Below are 27,679 nucleotides of genomic sequence, written 5' to 3'. Positions count from 1 at the left end.
AGACTTTGTTGGCCTGTTAAGAGAAATAAAGTGAAATCAGTTAAGAACTTTAAGAATTTAGGCTTAAAAAATACAACTGTCTTCATATTTCACTGAGACAAACTAAATCTTGAATTGAAAAACAAAGGAATTGACGTGGTCAGTTTAACAGTTGTGCTCACTTGCTTTTCAAAAGTTACAAAAGTGAAGAAATTCTGAAATTCATTGTCATTTTCCCCCTGAGATGTAACTTTTCCCTGAAATTATTGCACTGACTGTGTGATTTATTTATTTATCTATTAGGATTTTAACGTCATGTTTTTACACACACTGGTTACATTCATGACAGAACAGGTAGTTACTGGTTACACAAGTTTAATGTCAAACACAGTCATGAACAATTTTGTATCTCCAGTTTACCTGACTGCATGTCTTTGGACCGTGGGAGGAAATCGACACGGGGAGAACATGCAAACGCCACACAGAAAGGACCCGGACCCGGACCGCCCCACCTGGGGATCGAACCCAGGACCTTCTTGCTGTGAGGGGACAGAGCTACCCACCGAGCCATCGTGATGCCTGACTGTGTGATTTATAAAAACAATAGGAGCATGCTCATGTAAAAAAGTTATGTGGTGATTTGTAAAGCTAGACAAACACTTTACAAGGTAATTAATAAAATAAATACCAACGTAAAGTGTGTATTTTAATTGTTTTATAAAAGGAAGCAGCAAAGTTGCTCTCTCATTCAAATAAAAAGGTATTATAAAGTTAAATTGCATGGAACACTGTGCACCTTACTATTCATCAGTCCTCCAAAATCACCAAAACAAACCAGAAATAAATTTTCCCACTAAACAAGAAAGACTTAGTAATGTCAAAACACTATTTGGGTTCTTAAAATACTGTGGTAACTTGTGTAAATACAAAGCAAGTACAAGGGTAATTATAATCTAATCTAAAAAAAACCAAAAGCTAGTTTTCCCATACAGACGACCCTTGATTCATTCTAACACAACCACTGTTCCATAAGGTACATGAGCCAGAGGACGGCACGGTGGCACGGTGGCTCGGTGGGTAGCACTGTCGCCTCACAGCAAGAAGGTCCTGGGTTCGATCCCCACATGGGGAGGTCCGGGTCCTTTCTGTGTGGAGTTTGCATGTTCTATCCGTGTCTGCATGGGGTTTACTCCGGGTGCTCCGGTTTCCTCCCACAGTCCAAAGACGTGCAAGTGAGGTGAATTGTCCATTGACCTTGTGAACTGATGAACCTTAAAAACCTAATAAACAAACAAACATGAGCCAGAAAATAAACAAATCAGGGCTTGAGATGTGAATCAGACCATCAGTGATATGACATTTACATTTGTGATATTTACACTTAACATCTCACACGCATGCGTACTAACAAAACAATAAATAAAATTAAAAATTACATGACCATGAACAAATATCACAATAAAGCTAAGAGTAGAACTGCGTTTATAAAGAACTAAAATTCTATGTTATGTATATATAGTAGTTATTGATTTATTGTTGTTCTGTAATTCGCTTTCTGAGAGAAAAACAAACCCGTTAGCTAACGTTAGCTCTGGTTAGCAGACAGCTCGCTACCGAGCAAAAATATTTTATTAAAAGTACTTTACCGTCCAGCAAACCCGATGTCATAGTTTTATAACCCGCTGACATTTGTTAAAATACGTTTAAGGTTTAATTCAGTCGCTAGTTAGCATTAGCTTCACCACAGCTTACATACTTCAAAACACTCCCCTCAGGTTATGCAGACCTTTTAAGAATCCCGCCAACGCTCTTCGGTTCCATCCTGAATAGCTCCTTAGTTTCTTCGTATGTGTACTAGATAGTGTCAATTATAACGGTTTTGACGCCCTACAAAGTGCCCTATGCTTATGAAAACACGCTATTTATAACTCGCCGACAGATGATGGGTTGCCATCCAATCAAATTAGAGTATTTGTACCAGTGGGCGGGATAACAACGAGGTAGTGCGTTTCTCTACCTCAGAAAAGTGCCATTAATTCATTTATATTGCTGATAAATATACCAGTATAATATATAAAAAACACTAAAACATTAGTTTATTATTTTTAGCTTTAATAATAGGGCAAAACGTACTCTAATTAATTTTTAAAAATTTATTTCCTTATATAAGTATGTGCAACTAGAGGGCTACAATGTCAATCACTCATTGCTTTACTGTCTGTTTTACTACTGCTTTATCCTGGTCAGGGTCGTGGAGGGTCTGATTCATTGACAAAAAAGGCATGAAACACCCTGGACAAGCTGTCAGTCAATTATTTTAAATGTCAGTGTTTTGTTTAGAAAGAAGCTTCAGTGTTTTGCTTAGAAATAAGCTTTTTTTATATTGCAGTAGCTGCACTAAATCACCAAAAACAATAAAACAATGCATTTGGACAGAAAGATTTTACCTAGCATTCACTAAGGCTTGTCAGACTGCCTACCAGAGGGTGAAGCATGGTTGATCTCTACGCAAAATATGTTTCTATTGCTCCAGAGTCCAATGTATGTGATTTCCACTTATTTAAGTGCAGTCCTGGAGACCCACTGTTGAAGTAGCCGATCTGCCTTCATGTTTCAGATGTTAAATGTGAAAGCAGATTACCTGGGGGAAACTATGCTGACATGAAGAAAACATGCGATGCTCCTCCAAGATAGTGGCCATGCTACCAGCTGCACCAGTGTGCCAGACTACATTGCTTTTTCTATGTTATATTTAAGACAGACTTCATGATCAGGCATTTCTACTTAAAATAAATCACAATACACAAAGTTTTACATCATCTATCATTTTATTCTGCAACAGCTTTACAGAACACAAACCAAAACAATAGTATTTACATGACATCACAATCTCTAAAACAGCGTAGCATCCTGTATGGTTCCTTCTGAAATGAACAGGTCTGCAGAGTCAAACATAGATAGCAAAATAAAAGAAATAAAACTGTTACGAGCATGAGCTTCACTCTCACCGTTATGTACAAACACAACGTACAATTAAAATAGTTTCTAATGTTCATAAATATTTATCTCATCTTATAGTACATATATTTGCATGCTTGGCCATTTTCAAAATACTTTCTATAAAACTAGACCGTCCAAAGCATGTACATTTCTTGAGAATATAAATAGATCTATAAGCAACCAGACAGCAGAGAACAAAATTATTTGATTTTCATGAAATATTGGATGATAAATAAGAGTCAAAGCAATTCACACAGTAGCACTGTTTTACAGCTCGGCAGCATTTTGTGTATTAACCATCCCAATGGCGTAGATGCAGCCTTACAGTACATAGTTTCACATACTGTGAGGTCCAGTGAAATCGTTTGCATTTGGGGCTCTGATCAGTGTATAGAAACACATATTACTCACCCCAAATGTGCCTTTTTGCAAACTTAACAGCAGCACTTTAGACAAAACCTGGCTCGATGTTAAAAGCAACTCTGGACACAACAACAATAAAACGATTTTGTCATCCTGTCACCAAAGATTAGGTTTGGAACCATGAAATAACTGATTAAAATGATTTAAAATGATTCAACATGGACATTTTTGAACAGCACAAATAAACAATTGTTGAAACATTGTGATCAATGTCAGTGTAATATTCGCCTGAGAAATGGACTGGTCTCGATTGTTTGTATATCTGTCCAGTCAGTAATGTTATGACACACAATCCCTCTAGTGCCCATTTTAACCAATCACAAACACAAACATGGTGAACTCCTGCACTGAAGGTCTATTATATTTAGTAGGCTTGATCTCACTATCAGGGTTTTCTTTTAATACTCATTAAAATGTGTTTGAGTCTATCTTATATGAAATGTTTTTGTTACACCGTGACTTCCACATACCCCTTTATTAACAATAATCAATAGGTTCAGGCATAATTGATTGGAAAATGACACATTCTTTAATGGGATCTCTGTTTTACCTGTTTCACCTTTAAGTTGTCCACATGGCTTTTCAATATCCAACCTAAAATACATCAAAACAGCTGTATTGAAGTACTTGGATACCCCCAAAGAATCGAGTCTTAAAGTTGCCACTATTTGAAACTGATGTACGCATTCAAAAAAAATGAGACTATGAGCTTATCATCATTAAAGTGAGGTTATTAAAACAATAAAAAAATTGTGGAAATAGTGATTTGTGAGGCTGGGTACAGGGATTAGTGCACCAATCGGGACTAGGCGTGTGTGTATAATTGGAAATCCTTTAATAGAGGTGCTTCACTATTGGTAGTCTAATCATTTTCCCCATCAGCACAAACTCATTTCCATAATTGATCTTAAAGCATTAAAATATCCAGCAACGTTCCAGCAGCTACAGTGTATCACAAAAGTGAGTACACCCCTCACATTTCTGCAGATATTTAAGTATATCTTTTCATGGGACAACACTGACAAAATGACACTTTGACACAATGAAAAGTAGTCTGTGTGCAGCTTATATAACAGTGTAAATTTATTCTTCCCTCAAAATAACTCAATATACAGCCATTAATGTCTAAACCACCGGCAACAAAAGTGAGTACACCCCTTAGTGAAAGTTCCTGAAGTGTCAATATTTTGTGTGGCCACCATTATTTCCCAGAACTGCCTTAACTCTCCTGGGCATGGAGTTTACCAGAGCTTCACAGGTTGCCACTGGAATGCTTTTCCACTACTCTATGACGACATCACGGAGCTGGCGGATATTCGAGACTTTGCGCTCCTCCACCTTCCGCTTGAGGATGCCCCAAAGATGTTCCATTGGGTTTAGGTCTGGAGACATGCTTGGCCAGTCCATCACCTTTACCCTCAGCCTCTTCAATAAAGCAGTGGTGGTCTTAGAGGTGTGTTTGGGGTCATTATCATGCTGGAACACTGCCCTGCGACCCAGTTTCCGGAGGGAGGGGATCATGCTCTGCTTCAGTATTTCACAGTACATATTGGAGTTCATGTGTCCCTCAATGAAATGTAACTCCCCAACACCTGCTGCACTCATGCAGCCCCAGACCATGGCATTCCCACCACCATGCTTGACTGTAGGCATGACACACTTATCTTTGTACTCCTCACCTGATTGCCGCCACACATGCTTGAGACCATCTGAACCAAACAAATTAATCTTGGTCTCATCAGACCATAGGACATGGTTCCAGTAATCCATGTCCTTTGTTGACATGTCTTCAGCAAACTGTTTGCGGGCTTTCTTGTGTAGAGACTTCAGAAGAAGCTTCCTTCTGGGGTGACAGCCATGCAGACCAATTTGATGTAGTGTGCGGCGTATGGTCTGAGCACTGACAGGCTGACCCCCCACCTTTTCAATCTCTGCAGCAATGCTGACAGCACTCCTGCGCCTATCTTTCAAAGACAGCAGTTGGATGTGACGCTGAGCACGTGCACTCAGCTTCTTTGGACGACCAACGCGAGGTCTGTTCTGAGTGGACCCTGCTCTTTTAAAACGCTGGATGATCTTGGCCACTGTGCTGCAGCTCAGTTTCAGGGTGTTGGCAATCTTCTTGTAGCTTTGGCCATCTTCATGTAGCGCAACAATTCGTCTTTTAAGATCCTCAGAGAGTTCTTTGCCATGAGGTGCCATGTTGGAACTTTCAGTGACCAGTATGAGAGAGTGTGAGAGCTGTACTACTAAATTGAACACACCTGCTCCCTATGCACACCTGAGACCTAGTAACACTAACAAATCACATGACATTTTGGAGGGAAAATGACAAGCAGTGCTCAATTTGGACATTTAGGGGTGTAGTCTCTTAGGGGTGTACTCACTTTTGTTGCCGGTGGTTTAGACATTAATGGCTATATATTGAGTTATTTTGAGGGAAGAATAAATTTACACTGTTATATAAGCTGCACACAGACTACTTTTCATTGTGTCAAAGTGTCATTTTGTCAGTGTTGTCCCATGAAAAGATATACTTAAATATCTGCAGAAATGTGAGGGGTGTACTCACTTTCGTGATACACTGTACAGGATTTAAGTAGCCTGAAGCACTTAATTTAAAAAGAAACATACAGTAAGTCTTTTCGACTCATATGAAGCATTGCACGTTTTCCCTTGAAGAAGACATGGGCATGAAATCCAGGAAGCTTTGGTTTTGCCCATGTTGACAGCAGTGGGTTTAAAGGATTGTATGACATTATATGTACGTAATGTAGTGCAATAAAAGCAAGGAGTGTTTTTAGCTGAGCCTTCACAACCTTCTAAATCAGTTATATTATGTCAGGCAGTCATGGAGAGCAGAAGCAGGAGGTCTCACACATCCAGTACCAGACAGAAAAACAACAGTAAAGGCAGCAACATCTAAATGAGCAGCATCTCAGAGGCTGATCCCAGTCACACTGGAGTCAGGTAGGAAGGAGGTGATTGTGCTGTAGCCCTGAGCTCGTCGAATCATGTCATGGATCTCCTGGTTGAGCTCGGTGAGACGAGTACAGGCCTCGGATATGTCCTGCCTGGAGCCCACTAGGGCAAACGTGCCCGTTTGACCTAAAGTCTGATGACGGAAGTAGATATTTAGAAGAGTCTGGGTTTCATTCTCTGAGCTGCTGCCAAAAATGTCCCTGGGCCACAGTTTCCTGTAAAAGTGAGATGATTTATTTAGTGAGAATCATGAAAATAAATCATGAAAAGTTAGGTATAGATGGTCATTGTACCTGCATTCCTGAATGTAGCGGATGGCGGAGGAGAACTCGTTGTTTCTAAGACTTTCCAGGACGGCCTGCACTGCGGCCTCAGATGAGCTGAAGGAAGGATCGGCGGATGTATTAGGGCCTTGTGCTGTCTGCTCTCCAGCTAATGAAGCTGCTGCCATTCGCAGGTTATTCCTCAGCTCATTCAGCTCCCTGGACATGTTTAGCAACTACAGGGGAAAAATGTGTGAAATATGGTCCGAAAAGTTCAGATTATCAAACCTAAACAAGGCAAAGACGCAAAGCCTGAGTGTGATTAGATAAATATATCTAGAACAAAACAGGATAGTTTTGAACAAGCATAATCTTACCTCTGGCACAGAGCTGATAGAATGGACTTCACCGATCAGTTTACAGTATGACTGAAAAAGCAGGAGCAGTTGAAAATGGAGTTTGTAAAGTCTTTGACACAGTTCCAGTTGCTGAATAAAGAAAGATAAACAAATTACAAATAATATACAGTATATATTTTTGCATTCTTCCTTTTTCTACCAATCTAGTCATTTCAAATTTCCCCGATTGTGATACCTCTGCTACCTGAACCACCCCTGACCTGACCGACCATACTACAACATGTACAACATATTTTATAACATGCCCCTTCTAACACATGCTTCTTTTCACCTGCCAGAGGTGGAGTCTCACATAGAAACGTAATTTGCACTCCTCATGCAGGCAGCAGCAGTAAGGAATCCAATCGAACAACCACCCTCCTGGCCAACTGTGCCCGCTGGACACTGAGCCAGCTCGATAGCACAGCTGAGATTCAAACTTGAGAGCTTGAGATTGCAGCGGTGGTGGACTAGCACAGTAGATCACTGAACCACCTGAGCGCTCTACAAATAATATTTTTTGTGTATATTTGTTTATAATTAACATTTACCTACACCCTTTACCACTGGTGTAGGTGCTGTTATGAGTGCCTGTTTTAGATTAGATTACATATTCTTGCTTCATACAAATAAATTATTAATTTATTGTAACTGTTGCCACTAAACACCAAGAAATATTAGTTTTGTGTTGGGCTGGTGCACCAAGAGAACATTCTGGTGGCATTTTCAAGACCGCAGGGAAGGACAAGGAAAAGTAAATCCTGCCACGATGTCTATTAAAAACCTGAAACGTGTCAATTAATTGATTTATTGTAGCTTTAGGTTAAAAAATACATTCTAGTAAGCCAACAACACAACAACATAGTCACAGGGCAGCATTTCATCAAACACATTGTACCACTATTTTTTTCTTTGATTTGAGCATTTGTCCACTTGCTTATTTACCTCACAGCTTCTTGTCCCCTTTTTTAGAAAAGCTCTGCCAAATTCTCACAGGAATCAATCGAATTCAGAATTACTGTCACTGACACACTGTATTAAACAATCATCTAAAGCAGGTTTTTTCTAGCCCAGAAAAAAATAATAATTAAATAAATGAACTTTAACAGCCTATTAAAAATTAACTTGTACACAACACCCCTTGTGGAGGCTTTATGTTACACCTTGTAAACCATGGTGGGACCAGATTGCCACCATTTTTATTAATTAAGGTTTTGTTTTGATGAATTTGATGTGTTTCTATGTGTTGCCTGGGTCATGGTAAAAATCATAGACAAAATGTGGGTCGCTTGAATAAAAGTTTAAAAACCCTGCAGTAAGGGCTTTACAAATGGCAGACTTGATTCACCATATTTAAACCCAAACGTTATAGAAACGCTCATCAGTGGAACTGATACGGTACCGTGAGTAAATTACCAAGTGGACATGTGCCGTTACCCTTAGTAGGAACAGATTACTGCAACTTACTGCAAGAGATTCCATCTGCTACAAAGCAGGCCGTTAGAAAAGAGTAAAGAAGTGAGAAGAAAAGATTTAGAATATAAAAGAACCAGCATGCAAAAACAAGCTAATGTTTTGTCCTACACATGCATCTCGTCAAAAAAAGAGCTGACGGGAAGCAACATGAAGACAAAATATTAGACCATGAACATGTGCAGCTCACTTATTTCAAGCCAAGCACAGAAGCAGCAACACGCCCCTCACAATGACTCTGCTGGGACAGGCACACATACGGATGAGCAGAAACAGCAGACCACTTTCACCTTCTGCCTTAAAATATACAGGGTGATATTTAGTTCATAACAATTATGCACGTTATAGTGAGACTAGAGAGTGTATTAAATGTTGGGGTGTTGGTAGTTACTCATAGTTCAAGCATAACTGATAAGGGACAAATCACTATGGCCAAAGGACTTAGTTGAAATATCTCAGAATATCTTGGTGTAGGAAGCTGTACCCAAATACACTGATCTAAAAAGGGACAAGCCATGAACCGCTGACAGATTGTTGGGTGGCCAAGACTTAATTATTAATGCTAGAGTCCATGAGTCCTACTGTGGCTCAATTTGCAAAAGAGTGTTATCATTTCAGCTGTAACAACAGCTAGAAAGCTTCTCACATGACTATAATGTATGTCTGTGGGAATTTGTTCAGTCAAAAGAGTGTTTGTACGGATGGGCACTGATGTTAGTCAGGGAAGCCTCAGTTGATGTTCCAGTTCATTCCAAAGATGTTCAGTGGGGCTGAGGTCAGGGCTCTGTGCAGGACACTGGAGTTTCTTTAAACTGAGCTTTTCTTTATGTCTTTATTAAGCTTGATTTGTTTATTACAAAAATTTGTAATTGTTTATTACAGCTGTTAGCAATTGTTGTGCCTGGAGCACATAAATACAATAATTAGAAAGGGTGTCTCAATACTTTTATCCATACATTGTATATATCTTTTAATAAATGGCATTAAAAAGTAAAAAAATACAGTAATAAGTTAAAGTTTATGCATTGCTCCATTAAATATTTCCACTGCTAGTCTACCCAGCAGAGTTTTTTATTACATTTCTTTTATAAATGTAAGAAATTAGAGGGGTTCTTGTAATATAGCGAGACCACAAAGCTGCTGCGCAAACAGGCTTAAAGCTTAAAAGTCAGAGATGGAGACAAAGATGATGGAGTCACTCACAGAGCTATCAGAGTAAGAGACAGGCAGGAGACGTGAAAGACAGAGCGAAACAGATTCTCAAATTAACCTTGAGAAGATGCACTGTTTCCTAACGCTGGTGTTACACTGTGCAAAATCAGCCTGCATATGCTATCACATACGACACTTCCTGTAAAGGATTTTTTAAGGTCGAGGGTACGGATCTATGATCTTGGAGGGCACAATGTGACATGCTCACCAGTGGCTGACTTGGTGCTGCCGTGACCAAGGACAGCTGGCAGTGCCCAGAATTTAGAATCAAAATCTGACCACTGCCCATCTAAAATCAACCAACAGAAGGACGGCAACTAATGTATGGAACTCTGAGACTTATATAAGGTAAGAAATAGATATATGAAATAGTATAGTTTGAACAAGTGACCATTTAAAATACCAACTTAATTATGCACATTGCACAGTGGCACAGTGGGTAGCACTGTCACCTCACAGAAAGAAGGCTCTGGATTCGATCACCAGGTGGGGCGGTCTAGGTCCTTTCTGTGTGGAGTTTGCATGTTCTCCCTGTGTCTGTGTGGGTTTTCTCCGGGTGCTCCGGTTTCCTCCCACAGTCCAAATAAGTGCAACTGAGGTGAATTGGAGATACTAAATTGTCCATGACTGTGTTTGACATTAAACTTGATGTTAAAATCCTAATAAATTAATAAATAACACACATTAATTAATAGCAATACACACAGGTTAGCCTGATCCTTTCAACAATGGCGTAGCAGGTTCTCTTTAAAGAGGTTTTGCGATTGCTTATGTGACACAGAGGTGTATTTACAAGTCTGTCGTTAAAGTTTTAATGCCATGTTAAACACATATCTGATCGGTGTTATATTTTATTATCGAAGACTCTCATCGTATAATCTGACATCGCACAGTGTGCCATGCAAAATTTAACAAGGTGTTTTGACAAGATGTTGTGACAGGTAATGATTTTGCAAGACCACTGATATCACACAGTGTAAACCCGGCCTAACACATTTGATAACTCTTGTTTATAAAAATGCAAAAGTTGAACATTATTAAACTGTACAACGTTAATCACATACATGAAAACATGAATACATGATGAAGACCTGGGCAGCAGACAGGCCTACGGTGACCGACGTTTACACATGACTTTAAACATGGGATTATAACACATTAGACTGGACTCATACCTTTTCTTCAACCTCGGCAGGCTGATATGTGATCATTGCTTCCCCTGAGCTTTTTGGAAAGGTGGTTTTGCAGTCCTGCAGCCACTGAAAGAAAACAAAAGCTATGAAGTGCTGATCATGGGTTGTTTATACATCTATCATATTGCTTTGTAATCAGAAGTAAAATATCAGACATACTGAGATAGCTGCTTCCTTCCTGTTGTTATATGTGTCCAGATACTCCTGCAGCTCCAAAACACTGAACTTCATTTTATCCAGCAGTCCATACGAAACAATCTGGAACAGAATCATTGTAACTTAGGAACATTTAAAATTTAGTACAATAAATTGTGTACAGTACAATGGAATGTTTTATTTTTGTGTCCACATATCCCAGCTTCTTTAGAAGTTACAGACAGAGCGCAGGGGCAGCCATTGTACCGTGCCCAGTAGCCAAAAAAGTTTAGGACCTTGCTCAAGGGTCCAACAGAAGCTACATGTGTTTGAACCCACAACCTTCTAGTTGGTAACCCACAGCTCAACCCACTAGGCCAGGGTTTTCCAAATAAGCTGAAAAAAATTAACAGAGAAAAATAATAATTAAATAAACTTGTATGCAAATGCTGGCGGCATGGTGGCCCGATGAGTAGCACTGCAAGAAGTTCCTGGGTTCGATACCCAGGCGGGGCGGTCCGGGTCCTTTCTGTGTGGAGTTTGCATCCCGTGTCTGTGTGGGTTTCCTCTGGGAGCTCCGGTTTCCTCCACCAGTCCAAAAACATGCAGTCAGGTTAATTGGAAGCACTGAATTGCCCTATATGTATGTGTGTCCTGCCCTGCGATGGACTGGCGCCCCGTCCAGGGTGTTACTGTGTGCCTTGCGCTCATTGAAAAGCTGGGATAGGCTCCAGCACCCCCCCGCCCAATTGGATAAGTGGTTAAGAAAGTAAGTGAGTGAGTATGCAAATGCCCTATTGTGGAGGTTTTATGTTACATCCTGTAAACCCCAGAGAGAGTGAGATGCATTGTGTTGCCTGGGTCGCGTAAAAATCATGGACAAAATGTGGGTTGCTTGAAATTTTTTTTTTTAAATGCTACAACACAACACTGAAATCCAAAGACGGTCCATACATGTTCCTTAAGTGTATGTGAACCTTAAATACCTAAAGAACAAAGTCCTGCCTTAAATACCAGTCAGTCATAAGCAGTTTTATGTTTGAAAAGGCTGAATGCATTTTGTTACGTACGGTATCGGCATCTATAAACAGCGTGGGACATTTAGAGCAGGACGTAAGCATCTGCGACGACCTCATAAATTTTGTTCCTATTCCTCGAAGACCATCACCAAGGTATCCAGCAGCATCACACGTGAAGGAACAGAATTTATTCTGGATGTTCTATAGGGTGAAATGAAACAATAATGCACATGAAATCATGGCACAGACCCTAAAATCCTAAAACTTTAAGACCAGTCGGTTTTGTGAGACAGATCACAACAGATTAACGTGGATCTGGAAGCCATTTAAAATCCCATTCCACTTTAAAATCATTTACACGGACCTGGATTTACTTTTGTAAAATAACTAATCTACTCAGCTGGTCCTTTAGAAACCCTTACCTGGAAGAGTGTGGAGAAAATGTGGAAGGTGTAGACGGCGCAGGACCCGTCTGTGTCGGCGACCAGTTGGTTGAAGTGGCAGCGCCAGGCTTCCTCTGCATCGTCACACGCTACAGGCTGGAAGGCAGCAAGAATTGCAGAAAAGAACGGAGATGGAGGAGGGGAGGAGGAATGTGACTCGAGATCTTCCCTTTCTTCTTCAGTTACCGTCACTAAACTTTGCTGATCCCCGACCCTGCTGAAATCAGAAACACTAAAGCTATAAGGTAACCAAGACCATACATTTCCTTTCGAACAAAGTGTCACATGATGCTAGCCAATAGTTGTCCACCATATATGCCTTTGTACGGAGTAAAGACTTAAACTATATTTTATTGTGTACAGTTGGTTTCATAAACCTGTTAACAATAAGTGTGGCAGAACTATAGCATGTAGTGTCATGAGCTGTGAGTGGGAAATAAAGTTGCAGGTACAAATGTCAGTAATCTGGTTACTCAACTCAGTTGCTGGGTTTAACCTTTGGGAAAGGCTTGAGACCTTGACCATGTGGAAAAACCTCAGAGAAGCTGGTTGAGGGGGTTTGGAGAGCTAGAAAAAATTCCCTTCTGTGTTTGCTACCAATTAGTGAATGTGGAGGTTAGAATGTCTATCTATCTATCTATCTATCTATCTATCTATCTATCTATCTATCTATCTATCTATCTATCCATCCATCCATCCATCCATCCATCCATCCATCCATCCATCCATCTACCTACCTATTAACTGATATTTTTATATTAACTGGCAATTTATTACTAATTAATAAACAGTTACGTTACTCAGAAGCTTCAGATACTTTGTTTAATAGTTGTTTAGAATGTAAACCTGACCCGACAGAAGGAGTTTTGGTTTATGGTTTTGTTACTAGTATAGTTATGCTCATACCTGAATGCACAGCCGGAGTTTACGTCTATCTTATCCTCTTCCTGAAAGTCAATAAACGCACCATCAGTCGGAGACTCAGTAATGCGGAGACAGATTTCATCCTCATGGATGCTGGCTTCTTCATCTTCTGCTGATAAGTCAGTCTAATAACAATGCGAATGATGAAGAGCTGTGTGAGTACATGGAAGCACCATGATGTATCGAAAATGCACTACACATGGTCATGTACTGGACACTTCAACTAGATGCTACAAATGTAATGAAAAAATGGCTCATTTTGCTGGCCAACTTTGATTAAAAATAAAGAATTAAATTATAAAAATTACTGACCTCTTACGTCTAAGACACTCCATGTTGAGTTTCGTTTTTTCTTTAAATGTTTGTAATGCTCAAATCATGGCAAATTACAATAAAAGGTTTTACTGTTGATGTAAAAAGACCAAGAACCAGTGGTCTAATACACGTGCAGCCACAGACAATGTGTACGCTCACTTTTTTTTGCATGCTGAGAGGATTCATGCCACCCTGCCACCCAACGAGAAGCCGTACACATTGCCATTGTGGCTGAGTGGAGATTCCTGCCACCCAAAGTCAAGCAGCCTGGATCGCCAAGCAAAGCAAAATAAAGCAAAACAAAATGCTTTTAAAATAAAGTGCTGATGTGCTCTGATCTCATGCAGCTACGACTACTCCCAACTCCTCCTTGCTCATATTTAAAAGCCAAGTTGTTCAGCAACTAGGCATGAACCTCTAGCATGCTAACGCTGACCTGTTAGAAAAGCAAATGCATGACAGTAAAGACAGAGGAGAGCTTTGCTATTCAGCAGTGTTAGTGAAGAACTCAAGAATGGAGGTGCGGTAGGAGTAGGACTGGCTCGGCCGCAAGATGTCAGCAATTCTGAAGCCAGTATTCACCCTCGGGGTCGAGTCCTCGGGCATAGCAGGCTGGAGGCCGGGCACTGATAGGGATGGAGAGAGGGGTTCAGCTGGCACAGGATCCAGTGAGGAAGGAGAACAGACAGTGTGGTTCATCTGCTCGGCTGGAGACATGATGACATTCTAGGAAGAGGAAATATGATTACAAAACTGCAATAACGTCAGAGAGCCTCACCGATTACCGAGGACCACACACATCTTTCCATAGCTTTTTTTTTTTACAGTAGGACCCCGGGCAAACTTCCCTTACAGATATGGGAAACTGCATCTATTGAATGTCTGCTCATACTGATTACACTGCTGAAACTCAAAGCCCATGCAAGTGCCCAAAATGTTGTAATTGATGCTATATTGTTTTTCCAATACAGAACCCAATCACATGTGTCCAGGCGTCACGAATACAGCTTCTTTGTGCTCCCAGTGTTCATGTGCCACATTCCTGTCTCTGTCCCTCATTATGATGGTACAGTAGCCAATGATCCACAGCTGAACCTCATTAGGTTCCATACTCAAGGTATTTTAGGACTAATGCCTAGTTCACACTACATGATTTTTGCCCTGATTTTCGCTCACTGACTGGTCTGCGCTAGATTTGCCGGCTCGGAAACAACTTGCCGTTTGCTCGGCGATCGAAACTCAGCTCACAATCGCTATGTGTGAACTACTCAACAACTCGATCCGAGCGGCTATCGAAGAGAGATATCTAGCTTATCAAATATCTGGATCTGAGTTGCCCAACAGGCAATGAGTGCAGTGCCGAACAGCCAATGAGAACGCAAGATACAGGGTGAGGGGAAACGCAGGAGAGGAGTTGTAAAAAGGTGGGACAGGGGCATAATATACTTTATATCAGAATACATCAGCACACACAAGTTTTATACAGTGTTTCTGACCTTATCGTTCTCTACAAAACAAAACACCCACGCTGCACTGCAAAAAAATATTTATTAACCTCCAACTCACTATAGAACAATCCATGCTGGTCCTATTTTTTTCTCTTTGCTTACACGCTGCACATCAGCGCACAAACTTTGATCGCTCGCTATTTGTTGACGTGCATTTTTGGACGTGGTATCATTAAACCTTTCATCACTTCTTGCGTTTGTTTTTGTGACAAAACGTAGTTTGGGAGACCAGAGAAGCTCGCCTGCGATTTCGGTTGGTAATAGATGGTGTAGTGTCAAAAACCCCTATCACCGATCAGTCGTGTAGTGTGAAAGCCACACCGACTTGAAAGACTCCCGATTACAAGAGATCCAGTTTTGTAATGTGAACTGTAAGCAACCTGACGACTTGGAAAGTCGTGTAGTGTGAAGTTGGCATAAGCTGTGGATCATTAGATTGACTGACCAATAATCTCGAGGGGGCGTCAACTTGAAACCATAAACAAACCATCCAAAGAGGCTGGATTCGTGAATCCAGGCTGCTAAAATGTTGAACAACTAGTCCAGAGAGTCACAAGAGATTCCAGAAATAAAACATTTAAAGAACTGCATAGGTTTCAGCCTCAGCTAAGGTCAGTATTAATAGCTCCATAATATAAAAAAAAGAATAGTAATCAGAATCAAACTAGTAATCAGAGAGTTGAAAAGTGCCACTGTTGGGCCCCTAAGCAAGGCTCTTGACCATCAATTCCTCAAAATATGTTCAGTCAAAATTGTAAGTCGCTTTGGATGAAAGTGTCTCATAAATGCCACAAATGTAATAACACATTGCTCACAGGTAGAAAGCTGAGATGTCCCTGGTCACATAGTGATCCATTCTTTTTAGTATCAAACATTATTAGCTCAGATATTTTGAGCTTAAAGTGTAATATTGTATTTTAAAATATCTATATGTGATTTAAAATATGTCTAATCTAATACTCTATCCTTTCTTCTTTTTCATTTCATGCAATGTTGATAAGACACAGCCATCATGTCTGCATGTAGGCAACCAACTGGCTGATAGCACCGCTGGGGATTAGAACCCTGATTCCCAGTGGTTGTGGAGTAGCGTAATTTACTGCTGCACTAAACAAGCTCCCTATATCTGTACAGGGTTTGTAGACTAAGAATAATTTTAACAGATTGTCCTAATTTACCAGGTTGAACATCCATGAATGATGTCAGTAACACACAGAGGAATCTGATGAGTCTAAATCAGTGTAATAATGACTCACGAGTCGTGAGGAGGACAGGATCTGGCTGACTGTGAGAGAATCTTCTTCAGATGACTCGTCTGAATCTCGGCGGATTATGGGTCCCAGGCTGGGCGAACTGCCCGAAAGCTGGCTCTCGTCCTCCTCCAACCGCTGCTCGATACGGTCCAGACTGTCCACAGAGCGCCTCCTTGCGCCCCAATTAAAACTGTCCACTGTTTCCCCCTGCAGTGAAGATTGGGGAAAAGATTCATGACTTCATGTACTTACTAATACAGACACACACACACACACACCTTCAAGCTTTCATGTACACAAGTACACATCTACAGCACCACACTAAAACAAGCTTAATCACACTTCTCTACAGGTGAAAGTATCGGTGTTCAAACAGTGACAAAATGTGCTTCGTGGCTTCTGTTACTGATTCATGTTAAATCATGAAGAACAACAAAAACAGTAAGTCTAAACTCTCCTCTAATGTGCCTCAATACATCACTCCATTTATGTTTCCTTTGAAACATTATGATTCTATTCTATCTTCACACCTTACTGTGGGTTTATCTTAAAACCACATTCAACCTTTTCCTTTCATAATATGTCAAGCTAAATCATTGCCAAATACTTCATTTTTGTTCCAATAGCGTCTGGACCTTTAAAATAAATACAGATTAGTGAATCATAATGATAAAGTCTGGTAACATTTGGAAATAAACCCTATAAAAGCCTCAAACATCTGGGTCCGAATTACCTTAAAACTGAGACGTTTAAGGTTTTAACTTTCTTCTTTAAATTCCAAGTATTAAATTAGTAATAAGAAGCAAGAGCCTGGTGTTAAGTTTATGTCTCGTCAGTATAATGTTTAAATGTGTTCAATGCAAGATGGTATATATTGCTAATATTATCTTAATGTTTATATTATAATGGACTAGTGGGATGTTAAGCTGGCTATTAGGAAGGTAGCTATACTACAAATGTTTACTTTGTGCATTAATAAAGGGTTAGTAGCGCTTTTACATGGACTAACAGTTGATGTATATAAACGCCATATGCAGTACCCTCGATTAGCTGCTGTCCTTTCTGTAACCCGGTCAATTGCGCATACTGTATGTAAAAGTTAATTTATTTATCTTAATGACTAATATTCTAATTTGGATTAGGTTACTGTTTCTGTCAAAATAGGCTTCTAAAATTTTTATTAATGAGTTTATGTTGAAATTATTTTACTTTACATTACTTATCAAGAACCCATGGACGATTTTTATTATAAAGAGATGGTATATATTGCTGATATTGTCATAATTTTCATGTTATAAAGGACTAGTGGGATATTAAGCTAGATATTAGGAAGGTTGCTATGCTACAAATGTTAAGTTTGTACATTAGTCAAGGGTTAGTACTAGCGCTTTTACATGGAATAATGGTTGATAAATGTTAACGCCATATGCAGTACCCTCTATTAGCCACCGGGTGGTGCTGCTGTATTTTCTACAACCCGGTCAATTGCACATATGTAAAAGTAAATTTATTTCTTTTAAAGAGTAATATTCTTATTTGTATGTAACGCAAAGTTCTGAAATCTTTATCATTCATATTATGAAGGACTAGTAGGATATTGAACTAGCTATTAGATAGGGTACTATACTTAAAATGTTAAGTTTGTACATTAGTGAAGGATTAGTAGTGCTTTTACATGAAATAATGCTGATATTGTCATAATGCTCATATTAAAAAGGACTAGTAGGATATTAAGCTAGCTATTAGGAAGGTTGCTATACTTAAAATGTTAAGTTCATAAGTTAAGTTAGAAATGCGTATACATGGTTACAGTGATGTTAACGCTATTTGCAGTACCCCAGATTAGCCACCGGGTGGTGCTGCTGCCCTTTCTGTATCCCGGTCAATGAGCCGTACTGTGTGTGATAGTGCATTTATTTCTCTTGACGAGTAATATTCTCAGTTGTTAAAATAGGCGTCTGGAATGTTTATTAATGAGTTTATGTTAAAATGACTTTAATGGTTCTGATTTTATTATCATAAATAGACATTTCTTCATCTATGCTTCTCAGAAGTGTAATACTGTATGTTGCTGTGTTTAATGGTGATTTCTTACATTTTTTTTTATGATTAATAAGTTTCGTCATCTCTATTCCTATGTCCTGACCAATACACCATCTTGTTTACTGTCATAACTTAATCGAGCTAGCCCTACTTATTTACCTCACAAACGTGCATGTCATTTGTCAGGATCCTGCAGCTTACTTCTGCACTACCGCCTTCATACGTCTAACACCATGCAGACACACACGTGAATTGCTGAATCTTAAAATATACACTGTATATTAAAAGTATGTGGACACTTTAAATCACTGAATTGTGTCCCAGTGCACAAAGTGAGGTCCAGAACAACAGTCTAAATCTGACTAAAGACTTCCGAGCTGTATTTAGAATGTGAACTGCAAGCCAGACCTTCTCAGACTTCAATGCCTGACCTTGTCCAACAAGCTTATGGTCAGGTGTCCACACATTTTTGGCCATACAGTGTATGCAGTTGTTAAATCCACAGCAGCATGTTAGAACTTACCTGGAGCTCCTTCATGGCACAGACATACAGAGAGAAGAAACCAAATAACATTACACCAGAGCTAGAATTGATTATAATCCTGCTGTTAATATTGCAGTAGCAGATTTTAACACAGCTGGTCTGAATTATGCCCGTCTATCTGATTTTGGAAACATCAATTCATCTGAAAAGTCAGTTATGCTTGGAAGAGCATCAAGATGGATGAACATAATTAGAGGAACAATTAATAAGCCATTAATAAGCTTGAAGATCCGAACAGAAGTAAGGACGTTCTAGAGAAACACCATCCACGTGGTCCCCAGGAGCACAATAATAAAAAGCCGCTATGCTACCTGCTTACAAAACTCTTGTAGTGATATGTTAAATGCCGCACCTCTCCATCTTCCAGCTCCACGTCCAAGAAGTCAAAGTCCCGGAAAACACGGAACTGCTGCTCCGAGGTCGTGTCGTCCATGTTGTCCAGGTCCCGGGTGCCGTCCTCCGAGGACACCAGACTGGGCTGGTGATCGATCAGGTCCAGCTCGCCACACGACGAGAAGATCACCTGGAGACCCATTTACAATTTCATTACAAATCTGATGTTAGGGATCTTTCCACCCGACCGATTTCAGGAATTCATTCATCACAAGAAGGCAGACGTTCACTGACCGAAGGGTTTTTGCTCAGCCCCACTTCCTGTCCGCACAGAGTCAACACGTTCACCAGCTTCTCCCTTGTTCTCTTCTACAGAAAGAAAAGAAAATATTCTGGTTAGTCGTTGATCGTTCCTTTCTCTTAACCTGCTAACACGATGCAAAAGCAATGCAAAAAGCATGTCACACTTTGTTAATACAATATATAGCCAAAAGTATATGGGCATCTGGTATAATTGTTTATTATACACAGGGCCCTACCTAATTCACAGCCGTGAAATGAGCCTTTTCCATGTCATATGCAATTTGCTGTAAAATTCAAAATTTAAGGTTTGTGTTTAGCGATTTAACATTTTTGGTAGTATTCAGGTAGTAGGACTCCCACAGGACCACCACAGAGCAGGTATTATTTAGGTGGTGGATCATTCTCAGCACTGCAGTGACACTGACATGGTGGTGGTGTGTTAGTGTGTGTTGTGCTGGTGTGAGTGGATCAGACACAGCAGTGCTGCTGGAGTTTTTAAACACTTCACTGTCACTGCTGGACTGAGAATAGTCCACCAACCAAAAATATCCAGCCAACAGCGTCCCGTAAGCAGCGTCCTGTGACCACGAATGAAGATCTAGAAGATGACCAACTCAAACAGCAGCAATAGATGAGCGATCGTCTCTGACTTTACATCTACAAGGTGGACCAACAAGGTAGGAGTGTCTAATAGAGTGGATAGTGAGTGGACACGGTATTTAAAAACCCCAGCAGCGCTGCTGTGTCCTGACCATTGAAAAACAGGGTGAAAGCAGGTTAAAAAAGTATGTAGAAAAACAGATGGACTACAGTCAGTAATTGTAGAACTACAAAGTGCTTCTATATGGTAAGTGGAGCTGATAAAATAGACAGTGAGTGTAGAAACAAGAAGGTGGTTTTAATGTTATCGCTGATCAGTGTAAACTTTACATAGACAAACTATCTGGAGCAGAATACTTTACTGGTCTGTTCTTTTGATGCGCAGCACAGAGATGATCACGTGTGTAGAAAAGCACACTTTTGCACTGATTATGGAATCCACAAAGGGACAAAATGCACTCAATACGTAAACACAGACATCAACCACTGTCAGCACACTACAGCACAGAAAAGTCTGTTACATTAGCAATCCTACAGCAATTCAGTTAGCAATCGGTTAGTCAAAATGTCCAAGATGTCGAAGTGTAAAGCAGCTAAAAACACGACTTGGGTAACTGAGTTTGGAAAACTCACAACCAGCTCTGTGGACGCAGAGTGGGGCATGTCGAAACACGAACGAGTATTTACAAACACGAAGCCTCACACCGTGGCTGGATGGCTGGATGGTTTATATTCAATCGTTAAGGTCGGCTGTGCTGTGTATTGTAGCTTCTATTTATTCTATCATTTAATTTATGAGTGTAATGTGGCACTTTTAAAAATCCATGAAATCTTTCTGGTAAACTTGGTAGGACCCTAATTATACTGCACAATTTCTGGTTTATAATGGTTATTAAAGGCAGGACTCATGTCCTTGAGTGTACAGGCATGTGGGACCCACTTGTGAGGACTGAGGCCGTTTCCAGCTGACGGGAACCAGCACGTGGTTGATGCTGTTGGAGCCGGAGGAGGTGGAGGAGGTGCTGCGAGTCACAGCCACCTCTGCTCCGACTTTCTCACCCCGTCTTGGAGAAGCATGAAGCTCATCATAACGGCGCCCGATCACCGGCGTCTGAAAGAAGTAGAATAGAAAAAAAAACACCTTTATTTGTCATATATACATCTACACATAAACTGACCAGGCATAACATTATGACCACTGACAGGTGAAGTGAATAACACTGATTATCTCGTCATCAAGGCACCTGTTAGTTGGGGGGATATATTAGGCAGCAAGTGAACATTTTATTCTCAACGTTGATGTGTTAGAAGCAGGAAAAATGGGCAACAGGGTCATGGACGGCCAGGGCTCATTGATGCACGTGGGGAGCGAAGGCTGGCCCGTGTGGCCCGATCCAACAGATGAGCTACTGTAGCCCAAATTGCTAAAGAAGTTATAATAATAATAATACATTTTATTTATATAGCGCTTTTCAAGATACTCAAAGACGCTTTACATAAGACAAATAATCAAAACAAATACGTACATACACCATACAAATCATAGTACAAAATCAAAATAGTACATCAACATCAAGAATAATTAAGATAAAAACAAAGAGAGCAGCATAAGACAGTTCATTAAAAATTAGCTAAATTATGAGAGAGAACAACAAATATAGAACAATTTCTTAAAATTAGACAGAAACAGGACAGATTTACATGCAATCAGGTAGATTTTCTGATAGAAAGGTGTCAGGATACACAGTGCATCACAGTTGCAGGGCTGTTTTGGCAGCATATCCCAGTTTGTTTGGAAGCCAGGGTCAGAGCGCAGAATCAGCCATTGTACGGCACCCCTGGAGCAGGGTTAAGGGCCCAACAGTGGTTTCATAGCAGAGCCTGGATTTGAACCGACAATCTTCAGATTGATAGCCCAAAGCTCTACCCACTAGGCTACCACTGTCCGAGAAAGCAAAAGACGAAGATAAAAGATCCTCAATCTGTTAAGTCTGATGATTGTGATTAGCTTCACAAACATTTAGTGAATGATACTACCAAATTCCAACACACTTAACCATCGATTTCTACACTGGCTGGGTGTGTCCGGGAACCACCACAAATATGGTGACAAAAATACAGTAAATAAATCCAACAACGTTGTAACAGCATTATAAAAATAGTACTCCAGTGTTGTGTATTTTCCTTTTCCTCTTTCCTATGTGTCATCTGGCTTACATTACCAGAGTTGACAACCATCACTAAATCACCTGATGGAGGACTGGAGCTCATTTATCTGCAGTCCTCTCAGTAGCTCGGCTCAGAAACAATTACAAAAGTCAGAGCCAATAATCCGAGTCAGATTCAGCTGAAAAGTTTCAGTGGTTCTCTGACTGGATCGACCAAGTCAGCTGTTTTATGTCTCTGACTTTCTGTTCTGTGAGACTAAACAATCAATAGAGGTGTTTGTAAGAGCTTAGGTGTGTTTACAGTCTCTGTTTATTTCCCCTCGAGGAGCTGTTTGCTGTCCTGCCTCGCTTTGGGATGAAAGGCACCACAACCGGACTGACATCATTTCCTGGAATTCATGCAGCAACACAAATAGCTCTGTGTACGGTTCCCACACCGACTGCTCTAGACCTTCCCACATGCCTTCGCTGCCTTTAGGAAATGTTACTGTTTCTAGAAGTATGAGCAAAAATAAAGAACAGACTTTTTTTGACAGAGAACGAGTAGATAAACAGTACAGGCAGACCAGAAAGACCCAGCCAGGGTTAAACTGGGCAAGTGTGCCAGCGCTGAGTTGTTCTCTGGCACTGTTTCGTTCACACACACTTGAAACAGAAGGGGAATCAGACACATGAGCTCCAAACCGAAAATAAAACATGACAAAGCACAGAAAACTTCAGACTCACCTCCGAGATGTCAAAGTGAAAATCAAGGGTCTTGCCGGGTAGAGATTTAGACGCCGTGTCCCACACGCGACTGACATCCACATGGGAGACGCTCCTGCCTGAAGGGGACGAGGGGAGGACCAGACTGGCAGATCGAGACACGACCAGCTTAAGAATGTTCAGAGCTTCCTTCCAGTGTGCCGTCTGAAACACACACAACAAAACTTTGACATACACGGAACACACACGCCCACAAGCCTCTGCAGTGAATTACAGCCTCTTCTCCTTATACCCAACCCTAATCCTTCCCCTCATACTCAATCCTAATCATTCTACTTATACCCAATGCCAACCCTAATCCTTCTCATCAAACCCAATCCTAATCGTAACACTTCTGCTTGTACCCAGTCCTTACCCTACCCCTTCTTCTCATACCAACCCTAATCCTAATCTTTCTCATACCAAATCCTAACCCCAATCTTTCTCTTCATACCCAATCTCAACCCTAATCCTTCTCCTGGTACCTAAACCCAGTTCTAATCTTTCTCCTGGTACACATACGCAATCCTAACTCTTCTCCTCATACCCGATCCTAACCCTAATTCTTCTCCTCTTACCCAAAAATAAATCTAATTCTTCTCCTCATACCCAATCCTACTCCTAACACCTCTCTTCGTAACCAATCCTAACCCTAACCCTTCTCCTTGTACCCAATCCCAGCCCTAATCCTTCTGCTCATACCCAATCCTAACCCTAATCCTTCTGCTCATACCCAATCCTAATCCGTCTCCTCGTACCCAACCCTAATCCTTCTCCTCGTACTCAATCCTAATCCTTCTCCTCGTACTCAATCCTAACCCTAACCCTTCTCCTTGTACCCAATCCCAGCCCTAATCCTTCTGCTCATACCCAATCCTAACCCTAATCCTTCTCCTCATACTCAATCCTAATCATTCTACTTATACCCAATGCCAACCCTAATCCTTCTCATCAAACCCAATCCTAATCGTAACACTTCTGCTTGTACCCAGTCCTTACCCTACCCCTTCTTCTCATACCAACCCTAATCCTAATCTTTCTCATACCAAATCCTAACCCCAATCTTTCTCTTCATACCCAATCTCAACCCTAATCCTTCTCCTGGTACCTAAACCCAGTTCTAATCCTTCTCCTGGTACACATACGCAATCCTAACTCTTCTCCTCATACCCGATCCTAACCCTAATCCTTCTCCTCTTACCCAAAAATAATTCTAATTCTTCTCCTCATACCCAATCCTACTCCTAACACCTCTCTTCATAACCAATCCTAACCCTAACCCTTCTCCTTGTACCCAATCCCAGCCCTAATCCTTCTGCTCATACCCAATCCTAACCCTAATCCTTCTGCTCATACCCAATCCTAATCCTTCTCCTCGTACCCAACCCTAATCCTTCTCCTCGTACCCAACCCTAATCCTTCTCCTCGTACTCAATCCTAATCCTTCTCCTCGTACCCAACCCTAATCCTTCTCCTCGTACTCAATCCTAATCCTTCTCCTCGTACCCAATCCTAATCCTTCTCCTCGTACTCAATCCTAATCCTTCTCCTCGTACCCAATCCTAATCCTTCTCCTCGAACCCAATCCTAATCCTTCTCCTCGAACCCAATCCTAATCCTTCTCCTCATACCCACTCATATAACACTAAATAACTAATCCTAAAAAGTTCTACAGTGACCTACCCTAAATCTGTAAAATACAAAATCACATAATGCTAGAGTTAACAGTACTTACAGTTAAGGATATATGCATGTATGCCCCCGCCCCCCACACTCCTCAATCAATAAACAGACATGTACATACACAGCTAAAGAACAAGCAACAGATCCTTTCTTCTCCAACATGGATCTCCCTCTGAACAGCTAAACTCCACTGAAGTGTGTGAGTGAGTGTGTGTGTGTGTGTGTGTGTGAGAGAGAGAGAGAGAGAGAGAGAGTGGGTGTGTGTGTCCTCAGTTATGTGGACGCAGGCCAGCAGGGCAGAGTGTTTATACAGGGCTGCTGCTGCTGGGTGTGTCTCTTCATTCACTGCCCAAACTTTAATCATTTCTGAAACCTTTTCTTTCCGTGACTAAATGATTGGAACACATCATTTTACGTTCACAAAAGACTTTTACAGTTTAAAAAAAATCTGCTGGGTCAAAAATGAAGATAAAAGGTATAAAATAAAGTTGTGTAGAACACGTGTCAATGTCCTCAGTCAAGCAAGCTTTCAGTACTTTTTTGGAAGTCTTCTGAAGAAAGCATTTGTAACCAGACTGGGCTGTTTGATTACAATTACCAGAAGTTCATTTAAAAAATGAAAACGGTGAGGCTTTCAAACCCACTAACACCTACTGTCAAGCCCTGTGGTGGTGAGTCAGGGGTAATTCAGGGTGGTAATCTAAAGAGGAAGGCAGATTAGCTTCAACAAGAGTACAAATCTGCGGAAGCTATGTTAGAACAAAGTTGGGTCTTAAATCATCTTTTAAAGACGGTGAGAGACTCAGATGTACGAATGTACAGAGGAAGTTCATTCCACCACTTGAGTGCTGGTACATAAAACAGCCTTGATGCTCGTCTTCCTCGCGTTCTGGGTGGAGGATCAAGTTGAGCGAGAGTAGTGGCTCGAAGGTTGCGTGGTACCGACTGGAGTTTTATTAGTTCTCTAAAGTAGCTTGGGGCTGGTCCATTTTTGGCTCTATAGGCAAGCATCAGTGTTTTAAACCGAATGCGGGTGGCTACAGGAAGTCAGTGAGGAGAATGCAGCAGTGGGGTGATGTGGCAGTGTTTATGTGAACTGTAGTGGACAGTATGTGTCCAATTTTGGTTGATCAAATGCTTAGCAATATGCCAAGCGATCAAAGATCCAATCAGAGTTAAAGTTAAAACAGCATAAATATTACATATATGCTGTATGTATGATGATTTTGACGTAGCAGATTTGATCATATTTATTTTTACACATTATACATTAAACTTAAAGTTTTGCACAATAAAGTAAGTTCCGCGCCCAGGATATTCCACTAGCACACCAGCGCCGAGATTCTGAACTCGATTCGAAAGTCGGCGTTGCCACCAGTCAGCTGGCCGCCATCTAGCGGGCATAATTGGCCCAGACTATGTGGGTGGGGTCTTCAAGCGCTGTGTAAGGACCCTGATTGGCGAATAGAGTCCATGGGTGGAAAAGGGTTCCGTTAAGGTTCCGTCAACTGCAAAAAAAATCAGGGATCCCCAGCAGCGGAGGACAAATTGACTACACTAAACTGGGAGAAAATGGGAGAAACCGCATAATCATCAGGCCCAAACACACTCACTGATCCGACCAAGAAGAAACTTCACTTAGGAGTAAAAACAACATTTAATTGTTACAGACTTAAAAGTTAAACATGTTCTCTTATGTGTGTAGATATGCTAAGATGTGCTAAATGTGAGCTTTACAAACACAAGTGTGCAAGCTGAGGAACACGGAAAGAGAAAACAAGTGATGGCATCGTACCTGAACAAACTTGTCGATGGTGTTTATGACATCGGTGTTGAAGTTCTTGGTCTGGATGGCACTGAGGTCCATGTGTGTGAGCAGACTGTAGATAATCTGCAGGAGACTCTGCTGCATGCTGGGTAATCCTTTCTCCAACAACTAACAGCACAGCAACATTAAGAGTGGCTATTATACAGTGCAGGTGAATGAAGTACTGGATGCAGTCCGTACATAATTCAGTATTTAATGCAGAATTTAATTATCTGATGCAGTACTTAATGCAGTACTTGATTCATTCAGAGCTTAATGCAGTACTGGTTATATTTCCTTCATTTACTCATAAATAAATACATTATCAGGGAGAACATGCAAACTCCACACAGAAGGGACCCCGGCTGCCCAGCTGGGAAATCAACTTGTGTGTATGTATATATGACAAATAAAAGCATTCCTCTTCATAATAATAATAATAATAATTTATTACTGTTATTATTATTATTAGTGGTAGTAGTAGTAGTAGTAGAAATTTCAATTTGTACTTTTATTTTATATATTTAACAATAGTTTTATTATTACCTGCTATTATTATTTAGTTATTGGTGTATAAATGGCACTTATTTGACTTTAACATAACATAAAGAATTATGATATTAACATAAATATAATCAATGTATTTCTGGTTGCAGTATAATTTTTAATAATTCCACCCAATTTCAGCCCCAGATTAGCAGGTTCTGTGTGTTCTCACCTCCACCATGTAGGTCACCATGCACAGTGTGTTTTCACTGAAGGCCTCGTGCAGGTATCGACACACCACGTTCACCCAGGACAGACAGTCGCGTGTGTAGGAGTGAGTCTTATACAGCATCATCACGTGGGCCAAATTCGACAGCTTGGAGTTCTTCTCAACAAGGCACGCCTACACACGACAAATCATCAACGAGAAATCAATGAATCTCAAGTG

General features: G+C 40.6%; 1 protein-coding gene across 1 annotated transcript in view; it reads right to left on the bottom strand.

The window, feature by feature from the left end:
• Positions 1 to 5,998: 5,998 nt before the first annotated feature.
• The window catches only part of frya (furry homolog a (Drosophila)), a 68,549-nt gene continuing 46,868 nt past the window's right edge, over positions 5,999 to 27,679 (bottom strand). Inside the window, exons 46-62 of the mRNA XM_063016310.1 lie at positions 27,464 to 27,634; positions 26,734 to 26,874; positions 23,238 to 23,420; positions 21,284 to 21,454; positions 19,735 to 19,809; positions 19,460 to 19,630; positions 16,524 to 16,727; positions 14,342 to 14,485; positions 13,427 to 13,569; positions 12,500 to 12,737; positions 12,129 to 12,278; positions 11,083 to 11,181; positions 10,906 to 10,989; positions 8,513 to 8,530; positions 7,025 to 7,135; positions 6,678 to 6,883; positions 5,999 to 6,599 (exon numbers count right to left, since the gene is read on the bottom strand). Coding sequence (XP_062872380.1) covers positions 6,341 to 6,599; positions 6,678 to 6,883; positions 7,025 to 7,135; positions 8,513 to 8,530; positions 10,906 to 10,989; positions 11,083 to 11,181; positions 12,129 to 12,278; positions 12,500 to 12,737; positions 13,427 to 13,569; positions 14,342 to 14,485; positions 16,524 to 16,727; positions 19,460 to 19,630; positions 19,735 to 19,809; positions 21,284 to 21,454; positions 23,238 to 23,420; positions 26,734 to 26,874; positions 27,464 to 27,634 — 2,568 coding nt within the window. The 3' untranslated portion in view covers positions 5,999 to 6,340. The remainder of the gene's footprint in view (positions 6,600 to 6,677; positions 6,884 to 7,024; positions 7,136 to 8,512; positions 8,531 to 10,905; positions 10,990 to 11,082; positions 11,182 to 12,128; positions 12,279 to 12,499; positions 12,738 to 13,426; positions 13,570 to 14,341; positions 14,486 to 16,523; positions 16,728 to 19,459; positions 19,631 to 19,734; positions 19,810 to 21,283; positions 21,455 to 23,237; positions 23,421 to 26,733; positions 26,875 to 27,463; positions 27,635 to 27,679) is intronic.

The sequence above is a fragment of the Trichomycterus rosablanca genome, chromosome 20 (genome assembly GCF_030014385.1).
Source record: "Trichomycterus rosablanca isolate fTriRos1 chromosome 20, fTriRos1.hap1, whole genome shotgun sequence".
NCBI lineage: Eukaryota > Metazoa > Chordata > Actinopteri > Siluriformes > Trichomycteridae > Trichomycterus > Trichomycterus rosablanca.
Note: the sequence above shows the minus strand (reverse complement) of the source record. Positions and strands in the feature narration are given on the sequence as shown.